The sequence below is a fragment of the Doryrhamphus excisus genome, linkage group LG23 (genome assembly GCF_037039965.1).
Source record: "Doryrhamphus excisus strain RoL-2023G ecotype Guam linkage group LG23, RoL_Dexc_Guam_v1.1, whole genome shotgun sequence".
Lineage (NCBI taxonomy): Eukaryota > Metazoa > Chordata > Actinopteri > Syngnathiformes > Syngnathidae > Doryrhamphus > Doryrhamphus excisus.
The window spans coordinates 9,796,716-9,818,513 of record NC_136379.1 but is presented as its reverse complement, the minus strand read 5'-3'; the positions used below and the strand labels follow the sequence as shown (position 1 = coordinate 9,818,513).

At 48.0% G+C, this 21,798-nt stretch overlaps 3 protein-coding genes across 8 annotated transcripts; 1 reads left to right on the top strand and 2 right to left on the bottom strand.

Moving 5' to 3' along the window:
• Positions 1-62: 62 nt before the first annotated feature.
• efemp2a (EGF-like fibulin extracellular matrix protein 2a) lies at positions 63-9,985 on the bottom strand. Of its 5 annotated transcripts, none has more exons than XM_058065189.2 (12): positions 9,697-9,985; positions 8,983-9,113; positions 5,668-5,833; positions 4,298-4,346; positions 4,025-4,213; positions 3,697-3,819; positions 3,266-3,382; positions 2,220-2,339; positions 2,023-2,142; positions 1,824-1,950; positions 962-1,157; positions 63-888 (listed from the first exon to the last, which is right to left on the bottom strand). In XM_058065189.2, exons 3-12 carry the CDS (start codon positions 5,755-5,757, stop codon positions 715-717), a joined length of 1,305 nt encoding a protein of 434 aa, XP_057921172.1. In that variant the 5' UTR covers positions 5,758-5,833; positions 8,983-9,113; positions 9,697-9,985; the 3' UTR covers positions 63-714. The 5 variants fall into 5 exon arrangements, with proteins under 5 accessions (XP_057921172.1, XP_078644745.1, XP_078644744.1 ...); XM_058065188.2 differs by having other exon boundaries at positions 64-888; positions 9,018-9,113; positions 9,697-9,984; XM_078788619.1 differs by lacking the exons at positions 8,983-9,113; positions 9,697-9,985 and adding an exon at positions 6,454-6,576.
• Positions 9,986-11,056: 1,071 nt separating this feature from the next.
• On the bottom strand, positions 11,057-16,435 carry fibpa (fibroblast growth factor (acidic) intracellular binding protein a). 2 transcript variants are annotated; one of them, XM_058065194.2, is made up of 11 exons: positions 16,045-16,435; positions 15,843-15,927; positions 15,351-15,549; positions 14,615-14,741; positions 14,225-14,325; positions 13,968-14,101; positions 13,134-13,242; positions 12,984-13,047; positions 12,438-12,524; positions 12,254-12,351; positions 11,057-11,333 (listed from the first exon to the last, which is right to left on the bottom strand). In XM_058065194.2, the coding sequence occupies exons 2-11, from the start codon at positions 15,925-15,927 to the stop codon at positions 11,264-11,266; spliced, it is 1,074 nt and encodes a 357-aa protein (XP_057921177.1). In that variant the 5' UTR covers positions 16,045-16,435; the 3' UTR covers positions 11,057-11,263. The 2 variants fall into 2 exon arrangements, with proteins under 2 accessions (XP_057921177.1, XP_078644746.1); XM_078788620.1 differs by having other exon boundaries at positions 15,843-15,932; positions 16,045-16,434.
• Positions 16,436-17,854: 1,419 nt separating this feature from the next.
• On the top strand, positions 17,855-21,495 carry ccdc85b (coiled-coil domain containing 85B). The gene has a single exon (XM_058065196.2). The coding sequence runs from the start codon at positions 18,481-18,483 to the stop codon at positions 19,093-19,095; it is 615 nt and encodes a 204-aa protein (XP_057921179.1). The 5' UTR covers positions 17,855-18,480; the 3' UTR covers positions 19,096-21,495.
• Positions 21,496-21,798: the final 303 nt, after the last annotated feature.

Sequence of the window (21,798 nt, the reverse complement as noted above, 5' to 3'; positions counted from 1 at the left end):
TAAAAGTACATGTATTATATTTAAAAAACACAAGTCATATAAGTGAACAAATGTAACAGTCTAAGTATAACAGATGGGGGGGGGTAGGATTTAATATGCTTTGCTTCTTCCTACTCCTTTTGGAACTGATTATTAATTATTGATTATGTTCTATGGCCCTATCGATGCCCAGAGTGAACTCTCTTCCTGGCCGTTTGGAGGGGAGGAAACAGACACTTCATGTTTGTTTGCTGCGTGATGAACTTATTTCTTTGTGACACCCCAGCTTAATCGTGTATCCAAACCATGTGATCTGCAGGCACGCCTCGCCCTCTTCACCTCCAGGTGGTACGTGCTTAAACAGGAAGGCGGCATGCAGTAATGAAGGTGCATTCAGGGACACGGGTAAAATGGTATATTGTTTAATAGTCGTTTGAAAAAGTACAAAGACAACGTGACAAACCTATGAGGTGAAACGGTGAAGGTCGTGTGCACCCTGAGGTGAGACGGGACAGGGAGGTGGGGGGGGGGGGTAGTGCACCAGAAGGCAACGTGTGTTACGGGCCCTGAAGCCAGGAGCGGAGCAGTGGAGCAGTGGAAGAGCGGCAGCCAGCAGCTCTTCCCCGCTGGCTGATGCCGACTAAAACCGAAGAAGATGTGGTAATATTTCACTTAATAAGCTGGCCTGACGTCACAGTTTTTTCATCTTCCTCTTCCTTCCTCCCGCTGCGTCCTTTAAAAGGTGTACGGCCCAATGTAGATGGAGAGTCTGAGGGCGGAGCTGCTCTGGTAGCTGCCCTGGTAGCTGAGCAGGGGGTTGACGGACACCATCTCCAGGTCCAGCGTGTACTCTCTGGGTCCTGAGACGGCACGGGCCAGGACCAGCATGGCGCTGATGTTGTTGATTTGCTGCGAGGGCGCACACACAACGGCAGGGACGTCAGCACGGCGGCCACGAACCACGGACACAAGATCTTCTCACCCTGATGTAGAAGTCGCCGTTGTCGTCGCCCGAGCGGATCCTGAAGGTGTTGTAAGCCCCTGGGGACACGCTGGTGGCCTGGATCTGGAAGATGTCGGAGGGGACGGAGCGCTCCGAGGTGATGCTCATGTAGCGGTGCACGATGGAGAAAGGTACGTCTCGACAGGCGGGCTTGGTGGCGGGACACACGCAGCGACTACAAGAGAATAAAAACCATCACAGCTGCAGTTCTCAAGTCAGCCAGCAGAGGGCAGTAAAACGTCACAAACTTCCTCAGCTGTACTTTAGAAAACTAAGTAGTTTGATTGATTGATGTGTTTTCCGGTACAGTACGAAAATCCAGTCCAAACTATTAACACCCTGGATTTATTTATTTTATAAATGATAATACAGAAAAACACCAAAAAAAAAATTGACATTTATTTATTTATTGTTATTAATATTATAAATATTATCTATTTATTTAAATAATATTTATTTATTAATATTTTATTTGACTTTTAAACTTGAAAATTTGCAAAACAAAATGAGAAAATCCAAAACTACATTTAAGTGTAATTAAAATAGTAGGAAAGTAAAAAAAACAAAAAAATATATATATATATATAATTAAGATGGGGGGGTATTGCAATTTGATGAGAATAAATTTGTAATATTGCGGGGGGGAAATAATATAATTTTAGTAGCACAGAGCTGAAAATACTACAAAAAAAGAAATATGATGTAATATGAGAACCAAATAACATTTCCATATTTTGGAAATGGTGCTGGGTAAGATTTGTAATATTGTAATCTGAAAGTGAAAGTGTTATGGGAATAAAGTCCAAACAAGAAGTGACGGTGGGAAGGAAGGTGGACTTACTTGTCCGACACCTGCACGTACGGGTCCTGGCAGCGGTTGGCGTCCACACACTGGTAGCGGCCATGGAGATTGACGCAGGTCTGCGTGTCAGTGCACTGATGCTCGCCTGTTTCGCACTCATTGACGTCTGCGGAGGACACAATGACAGCTGCAGAGGCTGGGGGGGGCGGCGTGCGGGCGAGCGGGCGTGGTCACTCACCCTGGCAGAGTCGCGTGCCTTGCAGCCGGTAGCCCTCAGGGCAGACGCAGGAGAACTTTCCCGGCTCGTTGACGCACTGATGCTGGCACAGGTAGCTGGAGTAGCTGCACTCGTCCACATCTGTCACAGCGGACACCTTGTCACTCAAACAGTCAGTGGAGGCGGCTTTAAGGGTCGGCGTCGGGTAGAGGTCTTACCGTTGCAAGCAAAGCCGTCCGGGCCCAGCTCGTATCCGTGGTCGCAGCGACACAGGAAGGTGCCGTATGTGTTGTAGCATCTCTGAGAGCAGGGAGCCCCCATGTCACACTCGTTCACGTCTACCATGGACACACGGACAAGCACACGCTATGAACATGGCGGACACTGACTCACACAGTTTGATATTATGTTCTACATTGTTCACTTATTGAAAGCCGACGTTAAACGACCAAGAATGACATTTAAAGTTGAGGGTTCCACCCATGACGAGCTAGCGTTAGCTGGTCAGCACCGTTTCTGGAAGTGATGTCATCAAGGTGGCGAGTAAACAAACACTTGTGGAGGTAGACGCTGGACTTATATTTTTCATCCAAATAGTCGTAATACCAAAAGTGCTGCGTTGCTGCTGGATGTTCATCGTATCCCAGTCATACTGTACGTTTGTTTTCTTTTCCAAAAGAGGAAAGTTTAAGACTACAATGGAGGAGGAAAGTGCAGAGATGGAGAGACAGATGGACGCCCACCTCCAGTTCTGTTCTTTGCAGTGATCATTTCACTGATGACTGCGATGAAGGAACACCTTGAAAGTATGCTAGAAACGCATTTTGAAAAAGGATGCTATTCCGCCGGTACGCAGGAAGTCATGTCTAGACTATTCCATGGTAGCGACAAGGCTGTAAAGGTTCTTTACGGATAAGGATAAGGAACTCCGCAGCCATTTCCACTTATCAGTCGGTGTTTGGAAGGCCACCAATCTTCATCTCCATGTCTTCGGGCTTGAGGACAGAAATGGCTAAAATGGTGGCTGTAATGACCGTAAACACCGCCATGTTTGTTTACCTGGGAGATAGTACGTACTCCCATGGCGTCGCTATCATGTCATCACATAGCGAGCTCGTCATGGCTTTGCCATCAAGTAGAAATGTCATTCTAGATCCTCTACCGTTGGCTTTCCAGAAGCGACCAATGTAGAACAACATTCCATTGATCCATTGATGTTCCGTTTGGTTGGGATTGTTTAGGGAGGCTATGAACTTATACTCACCCACGCACGAGCGGTTGTTTCCCGCTAGCTGGAATCCGGGCTCACACTGGCATGAGAAGGAACCGGGAACGTTGACGCAGCGATGCTGACAGTATCTGTACCTGCACTCGTCGATGTCTGAACACAGACGGAGACTGGACATTAAAAGCTGTTGATTCACACCACACATACGTGTCCCTGAATGCACCTCGCTGTGAGCGCAAGGAGGTGTCGTTTGTGAGTTGGTGATATTTGGTGTTGGAATGGCGCTGCTGTTGATGCGTTCGGGTGGTCGCCGTATGAACGAGCGGTCAGAGGTCTGGCCTAACATGGCGTGCATGTGGTTATAACGCTACAAATATTATTGTAGTCAATGAAAACAATATCGTCAGACGGGCGTGTGTGCTAAGTTCAAGAGACGTAAAAAAGAGCGAGGCGCGGCCGTTCCTCACCGATGCACTCCGTGCCGACCTTGCGGTAGCCGTCGGGGCACTGGCAGCTGAAGGCCCCCAGGGTGTTGATGCACTGCTGGCTGGGCTGGCAGTCGTGCTCGTCGCGCTCGCACTCGTCCACGTCTGGGTCATGTGACAGAGGAGACACAGGAATGTTGTTATGGTGCGCCCCGCAGCTGGGGGGGGGGGTGTCGTCATGTTGAAGTGTGGCTTGGACACGGCAGCTGTCCTCGTGTCCAATTCCCCCCCTCCCCCACATAGACAAACACTCGTTTAGCCACCTGTCCCCCTCCCTAACATGTCCGCCATGCCCCCGGCGCACACCCACCCACGCAGCTGTCTCCCTGCGGCTCGTAGCCCAGAGGACAAGGGTTGAAGGCCTCGGTGGGCGCGATGGGGGGCTCGGGGGCCGGGATGACCGAGGCGGAGCGGGGGAGGCACAGGTAGCCTCCATAATGGTTGAAGCACTTCATCTCCCCCTTGCAGGCATCCGGGATGGTCTCGCACTCGTTTATATCTGATGGGAGCGGGGGGGCGGAGGACATGTCACATGACGTCATAAAAACACAGACGTAGACAGAAGTCATGTGACCAGCGTCACCTTTGCAGTGCTCCGTGTGGGGGTCCCAGTGGTAGCCATCTGTGCATTCCTGCAGGCAAGCCAACAGAGGAGGACATGATGATGATGGTGAAGATACGACACGTTCAAATCTCACATTAAGATGAAAATGGACTTCACATTATTTTTAAAAAATGCACCAGTAAGGCAAGATGCCCACACTGTGTGGGTGAGCAAACCAAGTGCTCCTTTTCCCTCCTGTGGTCTGTGGTAATGTCCCTGAGCTCACTGGTAAACAAACACCAGGGACGTTAGGACTCCATGCTAGTGCTAGTGGTCGCCATGAGGGGGAGACAAAAACCTGACTGGTAATTATGACTTTATTCCCATAATATTTGGACTTACTCGTCTTTATTTTATCTTTCCTGTCACTTGAAATGCACTACTGTTCCAAATGACAGTATCCACTCATCACAAAAGTAAGCTCATGTGTCAGTACTGCCACCTAGTGGCCACATATCATAATAGACCTATAGTATAGTCTACCAGCACACGGCCTCATTTATCCATCCATCATATGTGCTGCTTACCCTCACCAGGATAAAGGAGGGAGCGATAATGGGAGCGCAATGTGGCCAGGGGGAGGAGCGTACTGTATAATAATACACTGAATATAATATACACTGAGTATAAATAAAAAATAAATATGTTATTATAAGCTCAGCCAAACCCAGCAGGCACATTCATGGCATGGAACATTTATTTGAAATGTTGTATCCTTAAACTATTTTAGTCTTATTTTATTATTTCTACTTGGGGTTTGTCAAATGTAGAAGCCAAATGTCCAAAGGGTTCATGAAGGGTTCACAAAATCATAGTAGTTAGTGAGGAAGGAAGCACCCTAACACTCAGGAGTTAGTGAGGAAGGAAGCACCCTAACCTTTACGACTTAGTGAGGAAGGAAGCACCCTATTTCACGAGTTAGTGAGGAAGGAAGCACCCTAACCCTCAGGAGTTAGTGAGGAAGGAAGCACCCTACTTCACGACTTAGTGTGGAAGGAAGCACCCTAACCCTCAGGAGTTAGTGAAGAAGGAAGCACCCTAATCCTCACAAGTTAGTGAGGAAGGAAGCACCCTAACCCTCAGGAGTTAGTGAGGAAGGAAGCACCCTACTTCACGACTTAGTGTGGAAGGAAGCACCCTAACCCTCAGGAGTTAGTGAGGAAGGAAGCACCCTTTTTCACGACTTAGTGAGGAAGCAAGCACCCTAACCTTTACGGGTTAGTGAGGAAGGAAGCACCCTACTTCACGAGTTAGTGAGGAAGGAAGCACCCCAACCCTGAGGAGTTAGGGAGGAAGGCAGCATGGCGACCCACGGGACGTAGACACGGACACAAGCGAGCCATCCATACCGTGTAGGTGTCGCTTTCTTGGGGCGGCTGTGAAGTAGCACGATGGAGGAGCACGCACACGCACAAGATAGACACACACACCCCCTGCATGCTAGTACGCTAATGGACGGGAGACAATAACACACACGCAGCTGGGATCAGGTGACTCGGGGCAGCCAATGAGCATCTGGGGAGAGAAAGAAACATAAACATTACAAATAGCCCCCCGAGACGCCATCATGGACTTTACTGCCGTTTACTACATAAGCCGACCTAAGGAATCAAACCCAGCAAAGCCACTAAAAGTAGTCCGTCATAAGCGAGGCAGCTGGGACTCCAGCAAACAGTGCGGCCTTGATCGTGAGGAGCAACACGCTTGCGTCCTGTTCTCCTGCCGTGCCAGGTAGGAGAACATAAACACGGTGACGTAGCATCACAGAAATCCTTGTTACAGAAAGCCCTCTGTGTCTGGAAGCTGGCAGGAACGCCAGCGCCCGGAATAATGGCTTCCCTCGGCCTTCCGCTGAGTCACGGTGGGAGCACGTCTAAACTCTCAATGGTGATTCAGTCTTTCAAACTAACTCTTCGCCCGTGTCGCCGCGTTTGGTACACTCCACACGCTACACCGTCACGTCAATTCTTTATTTGGGGAATGGCAGTAACGGCCTGCTGGTACGACTACTATTAAAAAAAAATAATAATAATAACTCTAATTTTCTAAATGAATATTATGATTATTATTATTGTGTTTTATGGCTACATGGAAGCTACCAAAAGAAAGATTAGACTCCCGTCTTTCATCTTTACCCTTTTGTGTTCTTCAGTAACCAGTAGAGGAACATAGGCATGTTTCAGGCAAATATCAGTTCCCCACTACAAAAGGAAGAAAAGCAGCTTTTTGTGACGATTCCAAGCATGAATTTCACTTTGAAATATCACTATTTCTTTATAAGTATAACACTATCAACTATATTATTACAATTATTCACATTCATATATATATATATATATATATATATATGTTAAATAGATACTAAATAGATAAGAGTATCAGTTGTTGTAGTGATGGCAGATGTCCACTAGGGGGGTCATGGGACGCGAGGAGGGTACACGAGGAGGGTACACGGGATGCGAGAAGGGTACAGGAGACGAGATGCAAGGTGGGTAGAGGAGACGAGATGCGAGGAGGGTACACTGGATGTGAGGAGGGTACACGGGACGCAAGGAGGGTACACGGGACGCGAGGAGGGTACACGGGACGCGAGGAGGGTACACGGGACGCGAGGAGGGTACACGGGACGCGAGGAGGGTACACGGGACGCGAGGAGGGTACATGGGACGCGATTTCACACCTTAGCCAGTTCTAATCCGGCTGTCTGAAAAGACAAAGAGACAGAGACAGACTAACGTGGTCAGTCCCCCCACCCCACCCCCCACCCCATGACAGGAGCGTGACATCACATGGTATTTATGAGCCGTGCGGGGGGAGAGGGGGGAGCAGCACAAACATGTCCTCCGTGCTAACGCATAGCGGCATGAAGTCAGATGGCCGCGGTACGTGATACGTGACCTCTCGGGACCGACGGGGCGGAAATGAGAAGCGAAAACAAAGTGACCATCCGTCTGGGGTCCAGTCACGGACTGCGTGGGCGTCGGCCCGCTACCGCCGGAGATCAAGCGGCGGCGGACCTCTGGAATGCCAGTGGCGAGGATGTGGGCGCCGTTTCTCAGCTGGGATGCCCTGGCACGGTCCTCGTTCCCAGAGTATCAGTTTCTGGGAATCCCCCCCCACGGATCACATAAGGGACAGCGGTGCACACGGGGTGCGTTTGGACTCTGGGAGGGGCTTGACGTTATTTTCATCCAATAAGCGTCTGCGACTCGACCTCTGCACGGCCATTTTTAAATTGGCAGCCGGACCAATTTAAGAGCAAAATGTCAGCTGGCTTATTTCACAAGTGGCCACCTGTGGACTTGGAAAAACACACATGGGACCACACGTGGACCCGCGTGGACCCGCGTGGACCCACGCACGTCCACACGCCGAGCGGGCCCGTCTCCTCCTACTCGGCCGTTCACGGAGAAGCCGGGGGCGCACGGAGACCCTGGTAAAGCTGGGACACCCTTGGACGCCTTTTCCAGAGATTACTCTTCCAGAACACCCTGCCAAGTGGGTCATTATTATTATTATCATCATTATTATTGTTATGATTATTATCCTGGGCCTAACGCCAAACGTCCATCAAACTGTCAACAGGTGGAATGCTATAATTCCACTATTGAGCCCCCCCCCCCCCCCCCCAGCCTCCAGCCAAGCCGCCAAGAGTGGCGCCCCCTAAGGGTTGTGGTCAGAATGCTATGTTGGACATGCTAGCATGCTAGCACACACACAATACATATTGTCGTCATCAAACAAATGTTCAATGGCATACGGACAATTGGTTGACGGCATAGACGGCGGCCATGTTTTTCGAGTTTTCCCCAAAGATAAAGAGCAGTGGTTTGCAATCAGGGCCTTCAAGGCCTTCTCTGCTGGCCTAACCATCACCAGACGCATTGACTTACATTACAAACTTTTATGTTTATGTTCACTTTGGTTCTTGGCCGCAATGCTTCCAGTAGTGGGGGGGGTTCTCTACAGCCATGTTTCATCTCCTATGTTCCCAGGGCCTTCAGGATCAGGAGTGCTGGCCTCTGTTGCATCCACACTAGAAGCAAGCGGGGCTATAACCAAGCAGACCTTCGATTGGACAGATCAGGTGACGTTATGGCCGCCCTCTCCGTGAGTAGATAAATATTAATGATGATGATGATGATGATGGAGTTGTCACAACCTTTCATCACGAGCCCTTCTATTGGGAGCGCCAACTTTACGAGATTATTGTCGTATTTTTTCATACCGTCTGGGAAAAGAAACCCTCAGCGGCCGACTGAAGGCCTCGCCACCAAACGCATCGCCGCCATCGGTCACATGTGGATGCATGCCCACACTTCCTGTTCTAAAAGTTGTACAATTAGCCGTGTATTAAGGAGTAGCACGTATGTACGTATGACATTTGAGTGCCTGGGGGGTCGTATCTGCCCCCCCCCAAGAAATGATTGTACAGGCAAGACAGCGGGGGTCCACGTTTGCCGATTGAAAAGGTTCATTAAGTCCAGTATTAAGTCCAGTACACCCGTTTGTGTCGTACACCTCGACTTGGACCATCCGCCTGTCCGTCAAGCTGAGATGGCGACCGCGTCCCCGTGACGATGTCCCCCCTTCCGTTCCGGAGCCGAGCACAGCGACCGTGGGCCGCGTCATTTCCACCCCACAAGTCATCGAAAGCCTCTCACCTCTTTCCGGCTTTTCAGCCGGGATGTGAACTCACCAACAAGTCCTCGGTGGGCTTCAGACGGTGCGGACCCTGGCGTGGGACCTCCGGGCTGGTCAGGGAAGTGGTCCCTAGAGCTCCGAGCGGGGCACCCTGAGAGGGAGAGAGTGAGCGGAAGACAGCTGGAGCAGCTGAACACTTGCGGAGGGAGGGGGCGAGCGAGCCAGAGACAAGAGAGCAAGCTGGGACCGCCCACTCTTCTTACCCCCCACCCCCTGGCTGGCCCCCTGCACAGCCACCACCACCACGTCTAAGATGCGAATTCCTGGTCTGTGGCCCAAATCCCAAAAAATCCATCCAAATGGCGGGAGAACAACAACTTCACAGATTCACACACACATGACCCCCCCCTGGACCCCGCCCCTCCCTCCCACACTAAACCGCCATCCATCCTGGTCCAACAACACACCTGGTTTCATTTAAACTAAACCCCCCCCAAGCTCTCCCACCCTTCTCCCATTTTACCCCCCATACACCTATATTTACCCCCCCCCCAAACCCAAACCCCAACCCCACACACCGCCGTCTTTCTCTTTTTCCATGAGGCCACTAAAAAAAGCTTCTTCCAATCTGACGTGCGGGGTATTTATAGCCCGGCAGCCACGGAGAAATACATGGAATGTTGACAAAAATTAGAGAGTGGAAGAGAACGAGAGTGGAAAAAGTGTCTGCTTACTCAGCAGAATGAGGCGGCGGCCCTTTTTCTGCCTCGCGATGCCTTCAAGCAAACTCCTATCATTATCCTTCTCCTGCTCCTTCTCCTGCTCCTGCTCCTGCTCCTTCTCCTGCTCCTTCTCCTGCTTCGCAATGACTAATCCGTTGCTCCGCTTGGAATCATTTCCGGCTGCGGCGTGACTCCCTAAACATGCATCCCCATGTGTCGCAAACAGGTTGGGATGTTGCTTAACCCGCGTCCGTGTCAGCGTGACTCAAGCTGGACTGGGCTACGGATTCATTCCAGCACATTAGGACCAATCCCCCCCCCCCGGCGGCGGGACAGCGTTTGTCCTGCTGTGTCCTTGCAGCGTCTTCCTGGGTGGCGGCAGCTGTCCTTACAGGAGGATCTTGTTAAAAATCACACTGTCACCCCCCCCCCTCCCCCCCACCACCCTGCCTGGGCCAACTGTGCGGAACCCCCACCACCACCACCGCCCCCCCGCATGGTCCCCTTACTCTGACCACACACAGGCGTGTCACAAGTTGGTCAAATGAAATCCAGCTTTTAAAGGATCCCTCACACGACACACGTCAACGGTGCTAAAACATATATAATATATATTCCATATTGTTTACATTGTTGGTTCAACATGTTTTACAACTCTACATTTGCTAAAATGACTTTTCTAGTTGATGGCGCCAAACATGACTTCCAGCCGTTCAGCCTAATTCCAGAAGTGACGCAGTGGGAGCGCCACCACTCAGGTAAACAAACATGGCGGTGTACCAGACAGAGAGGATGTTTCCTGTGATTCCTGCCGAGATTCGAGCCACGTGTCAATCGTTTTTCAGGAGACAAGAAGGGAGAAACGTTTGGACTTAAGCCTGAAGACATGGAGATGAAGATGGGTGGCCTTCAAAACACTGAATGGTAAGTGGAAATGACTCTGGAGTTCCTTCTTCTATAACCTTGTCGCTATCATGGAATCCAAACTCAACTCCATTATGTGCCAACTTGGATAGTGTTAGTCTTTTTTCTGTGTACAAGCAGAATAGCATCCTTTTTCAAAATGTGTACATTCAAGCCTAACCCTTCCTGTAAAGGTGTTCCTCCATAGCGGTCCTCAGTGATATGATCATTGCTAAGACCGCAACTCCACTTATGTCAAAATATTGAAGCAAAGTTAGTGAAACATGTCATGGACCCTTTAAGGCCTAATCTGCAGCTAGGGTCACTTTTGCTTTGAAAATGTGGCCTTTATTCTCCCGTCCTGTCTCTCATCTCCATCCAGGGAGTGAAGCCAGCGATGTGGACTTTAAACGTGTTTAATGTAAGCCGGCGGATAAAACAGCAGACCAACATAAGACACGATGACATGTTAGTGTAAATATGCTCTTTATTTACAAAGCATACGTAAAGACAGAGAGGACATGAGGAATAAAATAACACGTAAGAATTACTCACAAGACAAACAAGGGAAGCAGAAACCGAGGGAGCCAAGATAACAGCTTGGCCGGGGGGGGATTTTTGGGGTGGGAGGGGGTTAAAGAAAACAACGAGGGCGAGGGAGTGTAGAGAAACCTTTTCAGTCGTGATACATTTTGAAGATGCAGCTTTTGATGACGCCCATGTATCGGTCCCACACCACCTGATGTCTGATGAGGGAGAAGGAGAGAGAGAAGGAGAGAGAGGGAGGCCAGTGATTGGCTGAGGAGAGACAGGCGGCCTGTGTCGGCTCAGCAATGCGGTGGGCTGTTCGTTCTTTTATGAATATGTCTTTGTTAAGGCCGTGGAGGTGCCAAGCAGACCTGTAGTGGATTTCATTCCACGGTGGAAGCCATGCGGTTCCCACGCCCATCAGGCACAATTGTGGAGGATAATTGCTTCTATGAAGTTGCGCAAAATTGAGCGCTGTCGAATGATTAATCGTGATTAATCACCATTTGCAAGTATGTCTGAAATATGCCCTTTTACAATTTTTAAGATTTTTAAAGAACAAACAACAGGATATGCAGACAACAGGGTGCATAATCATTAAGAGGGAATTATGACATAATACTAAATAATAATAAATCCATTAAAAATAGCTAAAAATAACAGCAGTTTTTTAATGCTCCACCGAGGTGAGGAATGTTTTGTTTGCGCCTGCGTGTGACGTTTAGGGCCTGTCGTAACTCCACTGGCTTCACTTGTAAACAAACACTGACTTTCCGAGGAAGACATTCCACGTGCTAGCTCTACCAAATGGGAAATTAACCGATCCAGCACAAACAACCTTTTGCCAGAGACCTCCACGGCGGCACAGAGGCTGCTCGGCACATGTGCCTGAATACAGCGCACCTCGCTGTATTGCTGTGTTTCTCCTGGTAGTAGTCACGGTGTTGGATTAGGACAAACTATGTCATGGGTACCAGGAAGCCATGATGAGACACTGGAGGACGTACAACATGACGAGGAGCACCAAATGGCCAAAGTGTTGATCTGACTGTGTTTACTTTTCCCAAAGTTAGCCCACTTTAAAGGGAGGTTATAAAAACACCCCTGGTGGGCCTGGTGCCACCCCAGCAATACTCACTTGAAGGTGTCCAGTATGTGTACGGAGTTGGCGTAGTGAGTCAGATACAGCTTCGTGTCCGACGCCGTCCATCGGTCGGAGCGACACGGCTCGATGAACTCCAGGCAGAAAGGGGGGGGGGGAGTGTTAACATCAACGCAGCTTCTAGCCTTGCAAAAAGAACAAAAAGAAGAAAAGCCCACACCTTCTCCACCAGGTCGATGAAGAAATCCCGGACATCTTTGGTGTTGGTTAACTTGGCTGCGATGTTTACGAGGCCCCTGGAGAGATTCTGGAATGATGACAAGGCGGTCGTTTGTACGGTGGAAAGTCAGACTGTTTGGCATTTGACCAAAGGATACAGTTGGAAAAGTGCAGCTTCACACGGACACTCCTGATCAAAATGTACATCTGGCGCTCTTTGGATCTCAAGGAGCTTCTAAGGAGAGCTAGAAGATGCCAGAAGAAGAAATGGGAGTGAGAGAAAAGAAACATGATTGAAGTGAAAGAGGCTGTTGGTGAAAATGTGGATCGAATGTGATTTAGTGTAAGGTCATCATTTCTGGATGCCAAAGGCAAAAAAGCTTTCTCTCTTTGAACGAGATGGGATTGTTGAGCTTTACTCCATTTCTTCTGCATTTTGAATCTCCACTAAGAACCTCCTTAAGATCCAACAGTGCCAGATGTACGATCTTGACATGAGTGTCCACGCTAGTAACGCGATGAGAAGCCTTTCCATTGCTTTTTTCACCTTGAAATTGGCCTCCATGTCGTTGTAGGCTTTAGTTTTCCCCCTGAGGGCGGTGCACACGAGACTGCGTGGACACAAAGGATGGAAGGGACAAACGATGAGGTTGATATGTTAGGTATTCAGCAGTATTCGGGCGAGCGGCCGTCAGACCTTTTGTGTTGATCCAGCAGATCTTTGTCTGAGATCAAAATCTTCAGCTCCTTCAGCTCTTGTAGGAATTCTTTGTCCAGATCCACGTCCATGTCCTCCACCATGTTATCTGGAAAGAGGAAGATGCGTAGAACGTCACGTTACAGGATAGCGCGGTGCTTTATTTGTGTTGTTTCGGGCCAAATGTCAGCTCCACACTAACTCCAGACTTGACGAATTTAGCTTCCTTTCTTTCAGGAACAAGGAAGTGGACCCAACATGGCCAATATTTTCGCGAAACCTCTTAAATTCAATGATCCCCACTTAAACGCACCTCCTTTAATTTCTACTACGTTGTGGTGGAGTACCACGGCTGTCACTGTCCAAATACTTCTGCAGCGCCGCATTATATCATCTCGCTGCTAATGCATCCTGCTGCTGTAGCAAAACAACGGCCATCATTCCTCGTGCAGGCGTATGAGGACCTCTGGTGGCCATCAGACATAGGAACAACGATGACAGCAGTCTGGATTTTCACCTCTGCAAAGGAACTTTCTGTTTGCGTTGCCACGATTACTGCAAAGCTGTTTAGCAAGAAGTCATAGCATTTTGGTGCAGACTCCCTTTCCATTGTAATGCTAATGTTATGCTAATATTACTGTAATATTCCTAATAGAGCTGCCAAGCCATTACAAGTTTGGCCTCAGTGGAGGTCGGCCTTAAGCGTGCCATCCTAGTATCCATTCCCCCTTTTTCTTGGGCGCATCCCTCGGGCGTAATCTCCTGCGTAGCACCCACCGTTAAGACGCTTCGCAACGTCACTCGCATCTCGGGCGAGAAAACAAAATCCCTCACCGACGGCTCCGACTGTCCAGTTGTTGATAAGCTGCCCGGCGCAGAAAGCAAAGTCCTGGAATGTGAGATACTGCAGCTTCCGTTTCCCCGTCTCAAAGCGATTGTTGGCAAAGAAAACAATGGCGGCGTAGTCCCTGAAACAGGCCGAGGAAGGCGTTAGTTAAGATCTCTATCGTGCTACGCAGTGAAATATAAAAGTCCAATTAGCAACACTTTGGGAGGAAACTCAAAGGCCAAAAGGTTTTTTTTTTTTTTACCTTGCCAGCTTGTCTGAGAGGAGGAAGTGCTGACGTATGTTCTCCACTAGGGGGCCCTTGAGCTCTTCCACCACTTTGAAAACACGCTTGAAGTTGTCAAACTGAAGGGAAAAACAAGCACATGAGCTCCCTTTCAATAAACATACTGGATATATGACGATGGCGTTTTAAACCGTGTCCGTTATTATGGGTGACTTGTACACTCTTCCCAGCATGACACAGTACAGTAATCCCTCTTATATGCCGCTCCTTTTGATATTCATTACACAAAGTATGATTCCTTATTTGCAAATGGGATACATTTATGATTAGAAGCATAGAAAAACATGTTTAAGACCTTCTAAATATGTTTTTTTAACATTATCATAGTGGACTCTGTATGAGACTGACCTGACGTCTGCAGCTTTTCAGAGTCACACCCGTCTTGGCACTGATATCGTCCAAGTCTTTCTTGGTTCCTTTGGAGAGCTTCTTCCCCAGAACTTCACGCACAAATGCGTCATCAAAGGCGTAGTATCTGAATCGGGAAACACCAATTGGAAAAAGAGGTGGGTGTGTATCTATGTGAATGTAAGACAGTGGCGAGTGACCAATCATCTTATTCGGGCCAAATGACAAAGTATGCTAGCTGGTGGTCTTCAACTTCAGCCGGTGACATCCAGCAGCTGTTACGCTTTATTAAGAATCCCTTAAAGGGGACCTTCTCATTTTTTGGCCCTTGGTATTGAGTTGTGGTCTCCTATAGAGCAGCTACTCAGCATAAGCTTTCTAGTGCTTCCAGAATCTGCACCTATTCTTTGGATTTAATGCGTCCCTGTTTTAATGTATTCCACCCACAGCCCGCCCCCTGACACACCCACTCCACAGTGGTTGGTCACATTAGTGTACAGCCGTAGGTGTTGGATTCCGAAGCCGACTGGACAGTCCCACGTTTCTCAACAAAAGAGGTTACTTCAAGACATCTCTCAATGGTAAGTAGCTTTAGCATTTTAGCGTTTATTTTCCACATCATCGCTAACGTCCAGTGTGGCCACTAATTGTGGTGGGAAACGGCTATTAGCAACCCCCCCCCCCCCTGTATGCACATTCTATCGTGCTACGCCGACATCACGTCTCATTGCATCACCTCTCTATGAGCATGGCTTGTCGATGAGGCGGGATCTGGAACAGCAGCTGGTTGGCCAGTTTGGCCGGACTGTGCAGCAGACGCTCACACATCTGAAAGGTTCGGTACTGGTCCATGGTGTCGCTCAGCAGAACATCTGCACTGGCTTCGCACTCCTCCAGCACGCCGCCCTCCATTCTGACCTTCACCGCGTCATTTACTGTTGAAGCCAACACATCGTTGTTAATTCCACGTGTCCGTTCATTTCCTATCCCACTCTCAGGACAACATACGTACATTATAGCCATCTTATTTATTCATTCATGTAAAACTAAGACCAGAAGAAGTTCAAATAAATAGCAGTAGAATCATACCGAATCGAGTCGTATCAAATTGTTCTGTTCTGAAAGCATATTATTTTTGAATTGCACCGTAACCCGTGAATCATGCATATGGAGTCTGCTATCAGAGAGAGATTTAAACCCCAAATGAGGAATGCGTGTCCTACATCACCTGTGTATCCATCCAACCAAAGCTGATAAACCTCCTCGTCCATGATAGTGGTGTTACCCACAAACACATCCAGCTCTACAGCCATCTGCACTGAAAACACATGTTAAAAACACACAGTGAAACATACAATCTGACAGTAGTTGTTCAAATCAGCTAGCACTCGTTTAAAGTGTTAAATATTTAGTCAGGGTGAGAACAATACCTTGTTATAATGTCCTCCAAACAACTTCAGGCGACAAACTACAATGACATGACTCTTTGGCTAGCTAGACTTTATGCTTCATGCTAGCTAGCTTCCCGTGCTAGCTACGTCGCAAAAAGGAAATGCCAATAAACACACTGGAATATAATAAACCGGAATATCATAAAACAGAGCAGCAATGAAGTAAATTCTCCCGTAAAGACGAAACCTTTTTTTTAAACTTCACGTCGATGTAGTTACAATGTTGTCAACACCAGCAGTCGCCACACATCTACTTCCGGGTTTCTAACGTCACCGGAAGTATCTCGCGCCTCGACGCCATACGTAACATGTCTCACTTGATCATGACGTAATGTCCAAGCCGCCTAATAATAAAAACAGCATTTCTGTTCAAAAGAATGTAATCGTATCATTCCGCTCGGTGTATTTCTCTTATATAATCCAAAAGCACGTTACGTAATGGTGTCTGCCGCTGAGCTCTTTTACATATTACCGAACGTCTGCAATTATTATGCTCTTTTAAGAGCTTATTGTAAGTTCCATGTTAAATTGTGATGTTTCCCATGTAGCTTAAACCGCATATAAAGGACTGCCAGTGTATTGATATTAATATTGTAGTGAAATCCTACACATTATTTAAAAAGTATACTCAAATGTCTATGCCTCGGTCATGGTTGGATTCGCCTATTAATTATTTCCTAGTTTCTTCAAATATTCAGAGCACATCCGCCGGAGAGGTGGGACATGAAATACGCAATCTGCTCTCTTTTCCTCTGGCGATTAATCTAAATAAATCCCCGCAAATCCCTCGTCTCACCCTCCCTTTTCCGTGTTGCTGCATGTGTCCTTCAGAGTGACTACACGCATCCTTTTTGGCGGATCCCTCGGCTGCACATTTCATTTCTAAACTCACATGACAATCTCTGATTCCGCCATCAGTAGGTTAACACCCCGCATTGTTGGGGTCCGGTTGTAACAATGGAGGTGGGACGCAGGGCGGAAGGATGTGTATGAATGCCCCCACACCACACCGAGCTATTGAAAAGGGGCCCCCATTGTTGTTGTTTGAAAAGAAACGAGCAGACCACAAACGCATCTTTGCTTTGGGGATTGCGTCTGTCATTCCGCTTCTAACATCCCACAGGAAGTGGCTTTAGATGCATGACATACTTTCCAATATCGGTAGTATTGGAACAAAACTAGCAGTAGCACGGTGCATGTTGTTGACATCCTGCAAGGAACATCCTACAGGAAGTGGTTTCACAGGCATTTCCTTGGAAATGTGATTGTGTGTGATTGTTGTTGTTGTTGTTGTTAGAAAGAGGCTAGCAACTACGTATTTTTATATTTAGGGCGTTTATGGACCTAAACTCCACAGTATTTTCTTGGAAATGGGCTTCATTCCGTGGAAAGGGTGGGACCTGTGCCAATACTCCCATTTGAAATAACAACATAGCCTTTTAATATACCTCTTATGATTTTTTAATGATGTCCACAACAACCGGGAGAGACTTAAGGAGATGACAAATATTTATGATCTACCACTGATAAAAGCATCAAAATTGTGCTTTTATCAGACTGGTGCTTCCTGTAGATGTCAAAATAAAAGCTTATTTAATATTAAGAACCACAAACGAGCACTAAATGGAAGTGAAAATTACAATATTAAGTCTTAAGTTGTTCGAAATGTACAGGTTTGTCTGTTTTAAAAACAACGCTTCGCTTGAGCGTAAATAGCCTGACGATTGTGCTTTTACTTTGAAGTACCAGTAAAGCTGTTTCCGGTGAAGTCTTTAGCTTGATCCCGTTAGCTGCTAGCAGATTCACAAACCGTGAAAGTGGCGGAGGAGGCGGACATTGTGGCGCTGACCCTCCGGCTCAATGAGGAGCAGAAACCCCGGCGCTCAGCTGAGCAAAAAGGACCGTTTTTAAATTGTGCTTTGTTTTTTACACGCGGAGTAATGAACCCTTCGTGAGAAGCCCCCTGCTTTCTCCCCCCGTTGGCAGCCACCGAACCGGGGAAGAGCCGAGTCCATTCAGCCGAGGCGAGCGGAGGACAATCCGATCAGACGATGGCAGCGGCGGTAGAAAGCCAACATCTGCGGGCCGTCAATCACCGGAGCCTGATGGAATAAATAGGAAAAACAAGCAGTGGATCGAAGTGGGTTCCGTATTTGCCTTGAAAACACCCTCCAAAATAAGCACAGTTCCTTTCCTGTTCCTGTGGAGGCCTCTGCTGGAAGAAGCTGCTTACAGGTTGATTTAGTTTCCTTTGTGGTGCATTTCACTCATTCGGCACAGAAGATCTCCCAACTGGAAGCTTTCTGCCTCCGGCGTGATGCTCACACCTGGAAGACAACACTGGATGAGGGTGTCGAGCTCCTGAAGCACATTTTCCATTCTCAGGGATTACCGTAGTGGGGGGGTCGTTGTGACATGACGGAGAAGATGAGCAGCGAAAGCGAGCTCCTGAACCGGGAGCTGTCCAAGATGTCCGACGAGGACCTCTTGGCGTGCTCCAAGGAGGAGCTCCTGAGTCGTCTGCGCAAGGAGGAGTCCGAGAAGATCTCAGCCCTCATCCAACGCGGGAGGCTCATCAAGGAGGTGAACAAACAGCTGCAGGGCCACCTCCTGGAAATCAGGGAGCTGAAAGTCATCAACCAGCGTCTGCAGGAGGAGAACGTGGAGCTGAGGGACCTGTGCTGCTTCCTGGACGACGACCGGCTCAAAGTGAAGAAGCTGGCGCGGGAGTGGCAGCTCTTCGGGCACCACGCCGCCAAAGTCATGCGGGAGGACCTGGGGGGCTACTTGAAGAAGCTGGCCGAGCTGGAGCGCATGCAGGACGGCCTGGTGAAGGAGAACCTGGACCTGAAGGAGCTGTGCCTGGTCCTGGAGGAGGAGTGCGTCAGCAGGAGCGACTCCAGCCCCGGCGGCTCCACCGAGCTCGCCCTGCCTTGCATGGTGGCCCGGGACCTGGGCGACGGGAGTTCCAGCACGGGAAGCGTGGGGAGTCCGGACCAGCTCCACTTGGTCTGCTCCCCGGATGACTGATGCGGCGTCGCGGCGGGAAAAGGGCTCAAACGTGGATGCTGAGGGCTAGACGAGCGGCGACGGCTTTGTCGGGCATTTCCATCGAAGCCTTCGAATGCCGCAGGACTTTCCCGGCGCCGCCATCGCTGGCGTTTTCACACGTTTCATAGGCCGGATAACCCGAGGTCGATTTTACAGCTTTTTCTAACGACTCGTCTCTTTTTCGAGGGGCACAATTCTCCTTTTGCAGTTCTTTGTTGTTTAAAAAAAGACGGACCCATCTGGGGGTCCCTTGAACGCACCGTGCACTGGACTAGCCGACACTGCTGGAAAAAAACCCAGCGGGCACGCCGCGCTGAAACGACGTCCATCGGCTGTTGACGTCTGTCATCGTCGGGTTCCGACATCAATTTGGTCGTTTTTTTTTAACATTCGGACTCAACGTTGCAGTTCGACATTCCTTAAATGTTCCACTTCAATGTTGTCCCGATTGACAAATACGGTTTTACTGGAAAAGTTCAACGCCACGAGTCGTTCCTCAACGTGGCGTGCCTGCTGGGTAAGCCTTTTCTTCTGGACTTCCACTGGACTATCGTTGATCTTCAAATCAAAGATCGATTCCAATCCAGTTTTGAGCCATATTTAGTCCATGGAATCCCAAGCACTGAAACCGGACCATAAAAGAGCGTATTTGATATTCCATATTAGACGCGAGTGCCATAAGACGTGCATGATGCTTGTTTTTCTCAGCGCTATGATGTGGCGGCCCCTTCAGGTTTACAGCGGCGGGTACAAGACCGGACCCGGCACGCCACGTGGATGTTTTTGGACCTCGCTCGGAACTGGTAGTTTGGCGCTTTTTCAAAATGGAAAAAAAAACAAAACGGGAAAATCCAACTGGAAAGTCTTTGTATCAGACCGGAAAGGTTTCTGTTTCCATTCTACTGCGTTTTTTTTTTTTTTTTCTTGCTGTTGTTCACTTTTGGGGTGCCTTCACACTTGTCAGGTTTGGTGGGGGGCGCCGTCATTATGGCTCCGATAACTCCGATAAAAAACTCTAATAAGGCAAGATTACCCGTACTGTGCTACTAGTAGCCTCTAATACAAAAAGACAGCAGCTCCAATATGAAACTAGTCGCTAAGTGGCTAGCAGGCTAACCGGCTAGTGGCTAGTTTCATGTGGCAAGGTCAAAAACAGATTAAAACAAATTTAATCTCCATGCTACTAAAATGAGATTATTTTTCCTCATAACACTACAAATTTATTCTCGTAAAAATCTGACTTTTTTTTCCCGCAATAGGACTTTTTTTTAGCTGCTAACAGGCTAGCGGCTAGTTTCATGTGGTGTTGCAAGGTGTCGTTACGCCAGTCAAAAACAGATTAAAACTAATTTAATCTCCATGCTACTGAAATGAGATTATTTTTCGTCATAAAACAAGTTTATTCTCGTAAAAATGTGACTTTTTTCCCCGCAACAGGACTTTTTTTACCCGCTAGCGGCTAGTTTCGTGTGGTTAGGGTTAGCATCTAGTTTCATGTGGTGTTGCGAGGTGTCGTTACGCCAGTCAAAAACAGATTAAAACTAATTTAATCTCTATGCTACTAAAATGAGATTATTTTTCCTCATAATACTAAAAGTTTATTCTCGTAAAAATGTGACTTTTTTTCCCGCAATAGGACTTTTTTGGCTTCATATTTGAACGTTAGTCTGCCGTGTTTTGCATTTCTGCTGTTTGGCTAATTTTATGACTTTATTCCCATCATATTTTGACTTTATATTCGTAACATTATATTAGGGATATCCGATATCAGCATGAAAACGTGATATCGGTCTACATCGGTATCGGATTATTTCCTGTGACCATGAAAATCGATATGAAAAAAATGCTGTATGGTATCGGTTTTCGGCAAAAAAAGTGAAAATCGGACTTCCCAACGTTGTATCTTTTTCCAGAACCTCGTTTTTTCAAAGTTAGTTAGTTTGTTTCTCATAATATTTCCATGTTGCAAAGTATGATTTCTCCTGATGATATCACATCATTAGTTACTAGTAGAATCCATTTTTATTGTTGGACTAGCGTTGTAAAATGCCATGTTTGCATAAGTGCTGCAGGCCGCACTTTGGACACCTTTTGTTTCCTCGTCTTCACCGCACCGCAAACTTGACAAAAGTATCGAACCTGACGTGTGAACGCAGCCTCGGTTGCTCCTCTTTTGGTCTCCTGTGTATGCTTTGTATTTGGCCTGCAACACCAAGGACAGTTTGACCTTGGACTCTTCTTGCTTTGTATGAACTGGAAGGACCAAGGAACCCTTTTAGTTGACGTGAAGCCATGCCCAGGATGTTCCCGGAGATGTTTGATGGCGGGCTGTGTGCTGGTAGTGCATTGAAGAGCTTTAAATACAGTACAGTGCTACGACACGATTCCGCCGACCTTTCTTTGTGTGTCCGCCGTTTCGCCAACACGTGCTGACCGGATTGATTTGCGCACGTGTTGTTTTGACCTTCACGCCGGGCCGCGTCCATGCTCTGACTTTACAGATGTTCATCAGTTTTATTTTTGGGTCCCACGCTGACGAGGGCGATGCTCAGTCTACAAATCAGGATATCATGCTAGGTGTTACATGACAGCAGTTAGCATTGCTAGCATGCTAACATTTACATAGTAGCATTTTAGACATTTTCATTAACACTTAGCGCTATTGTCCTATTTGCTAATGTG

What these genes read in the sequence shown, in the direction of transcription:
- ccdc85b (XM_058065196.2), top strand. Translation starts at nt 18,481, where the DNA reads ATGACGGAGAAGATGAGCAGCGAAAGCGAGCTCCTGAACCGGGAGCTG.
- efemp2a (XM_058065189.2), bottom strand. Translation starts at nt 5,757, where the DNA reads ATGCAGGGGGTGTGTGTGTCTATCTTGTGCGTGTGCGTGCTCCTCCAT. An exon ending in AGGCACGCGACTCTGCCAGG is followed by an intron (nt 1,951 to 2,022) that starts GTGAGTGACCAC and finishes TGTCCTCCGCAG; the next exon opens with ACGTCAATGAGTGCGAAACA. An exon ending in TACGTGCAGGTGTCGGACAA is followed by an intron (nt 1,158 to 1,823) that starts GTAAGTCCACCT and finishes ATTCTCTTGTAG; the next exon opens with TCGCTGCGTGTGTCCCGCCA.
- fibpa (XM_058065194.2), bottom strand. Translation starts at nt 15,927, where the DNA reads ATGGCTGTAGAGCTGGATGTGTTTGTGGGTAACACCACTATCATGGAC. An exon ending in TTGGTTGGATGGATACACAG is followed by an intron (nt 15,550 to 15,842) that starts GTGATGTAGGAC and finishes TGGCTTCAACAG; the next exon opens with TAAATGACGCGGTGAAGGTC. An exon ending in CTCTCAGACAAGCTGGCAAG is followed by an intron (nt 14,102 to 14,224) that starts GTAAAAAAAAAA and finishes GGCCTGTTTCAG; the next exon opens with GGACTACGCCGCCATTGTTT.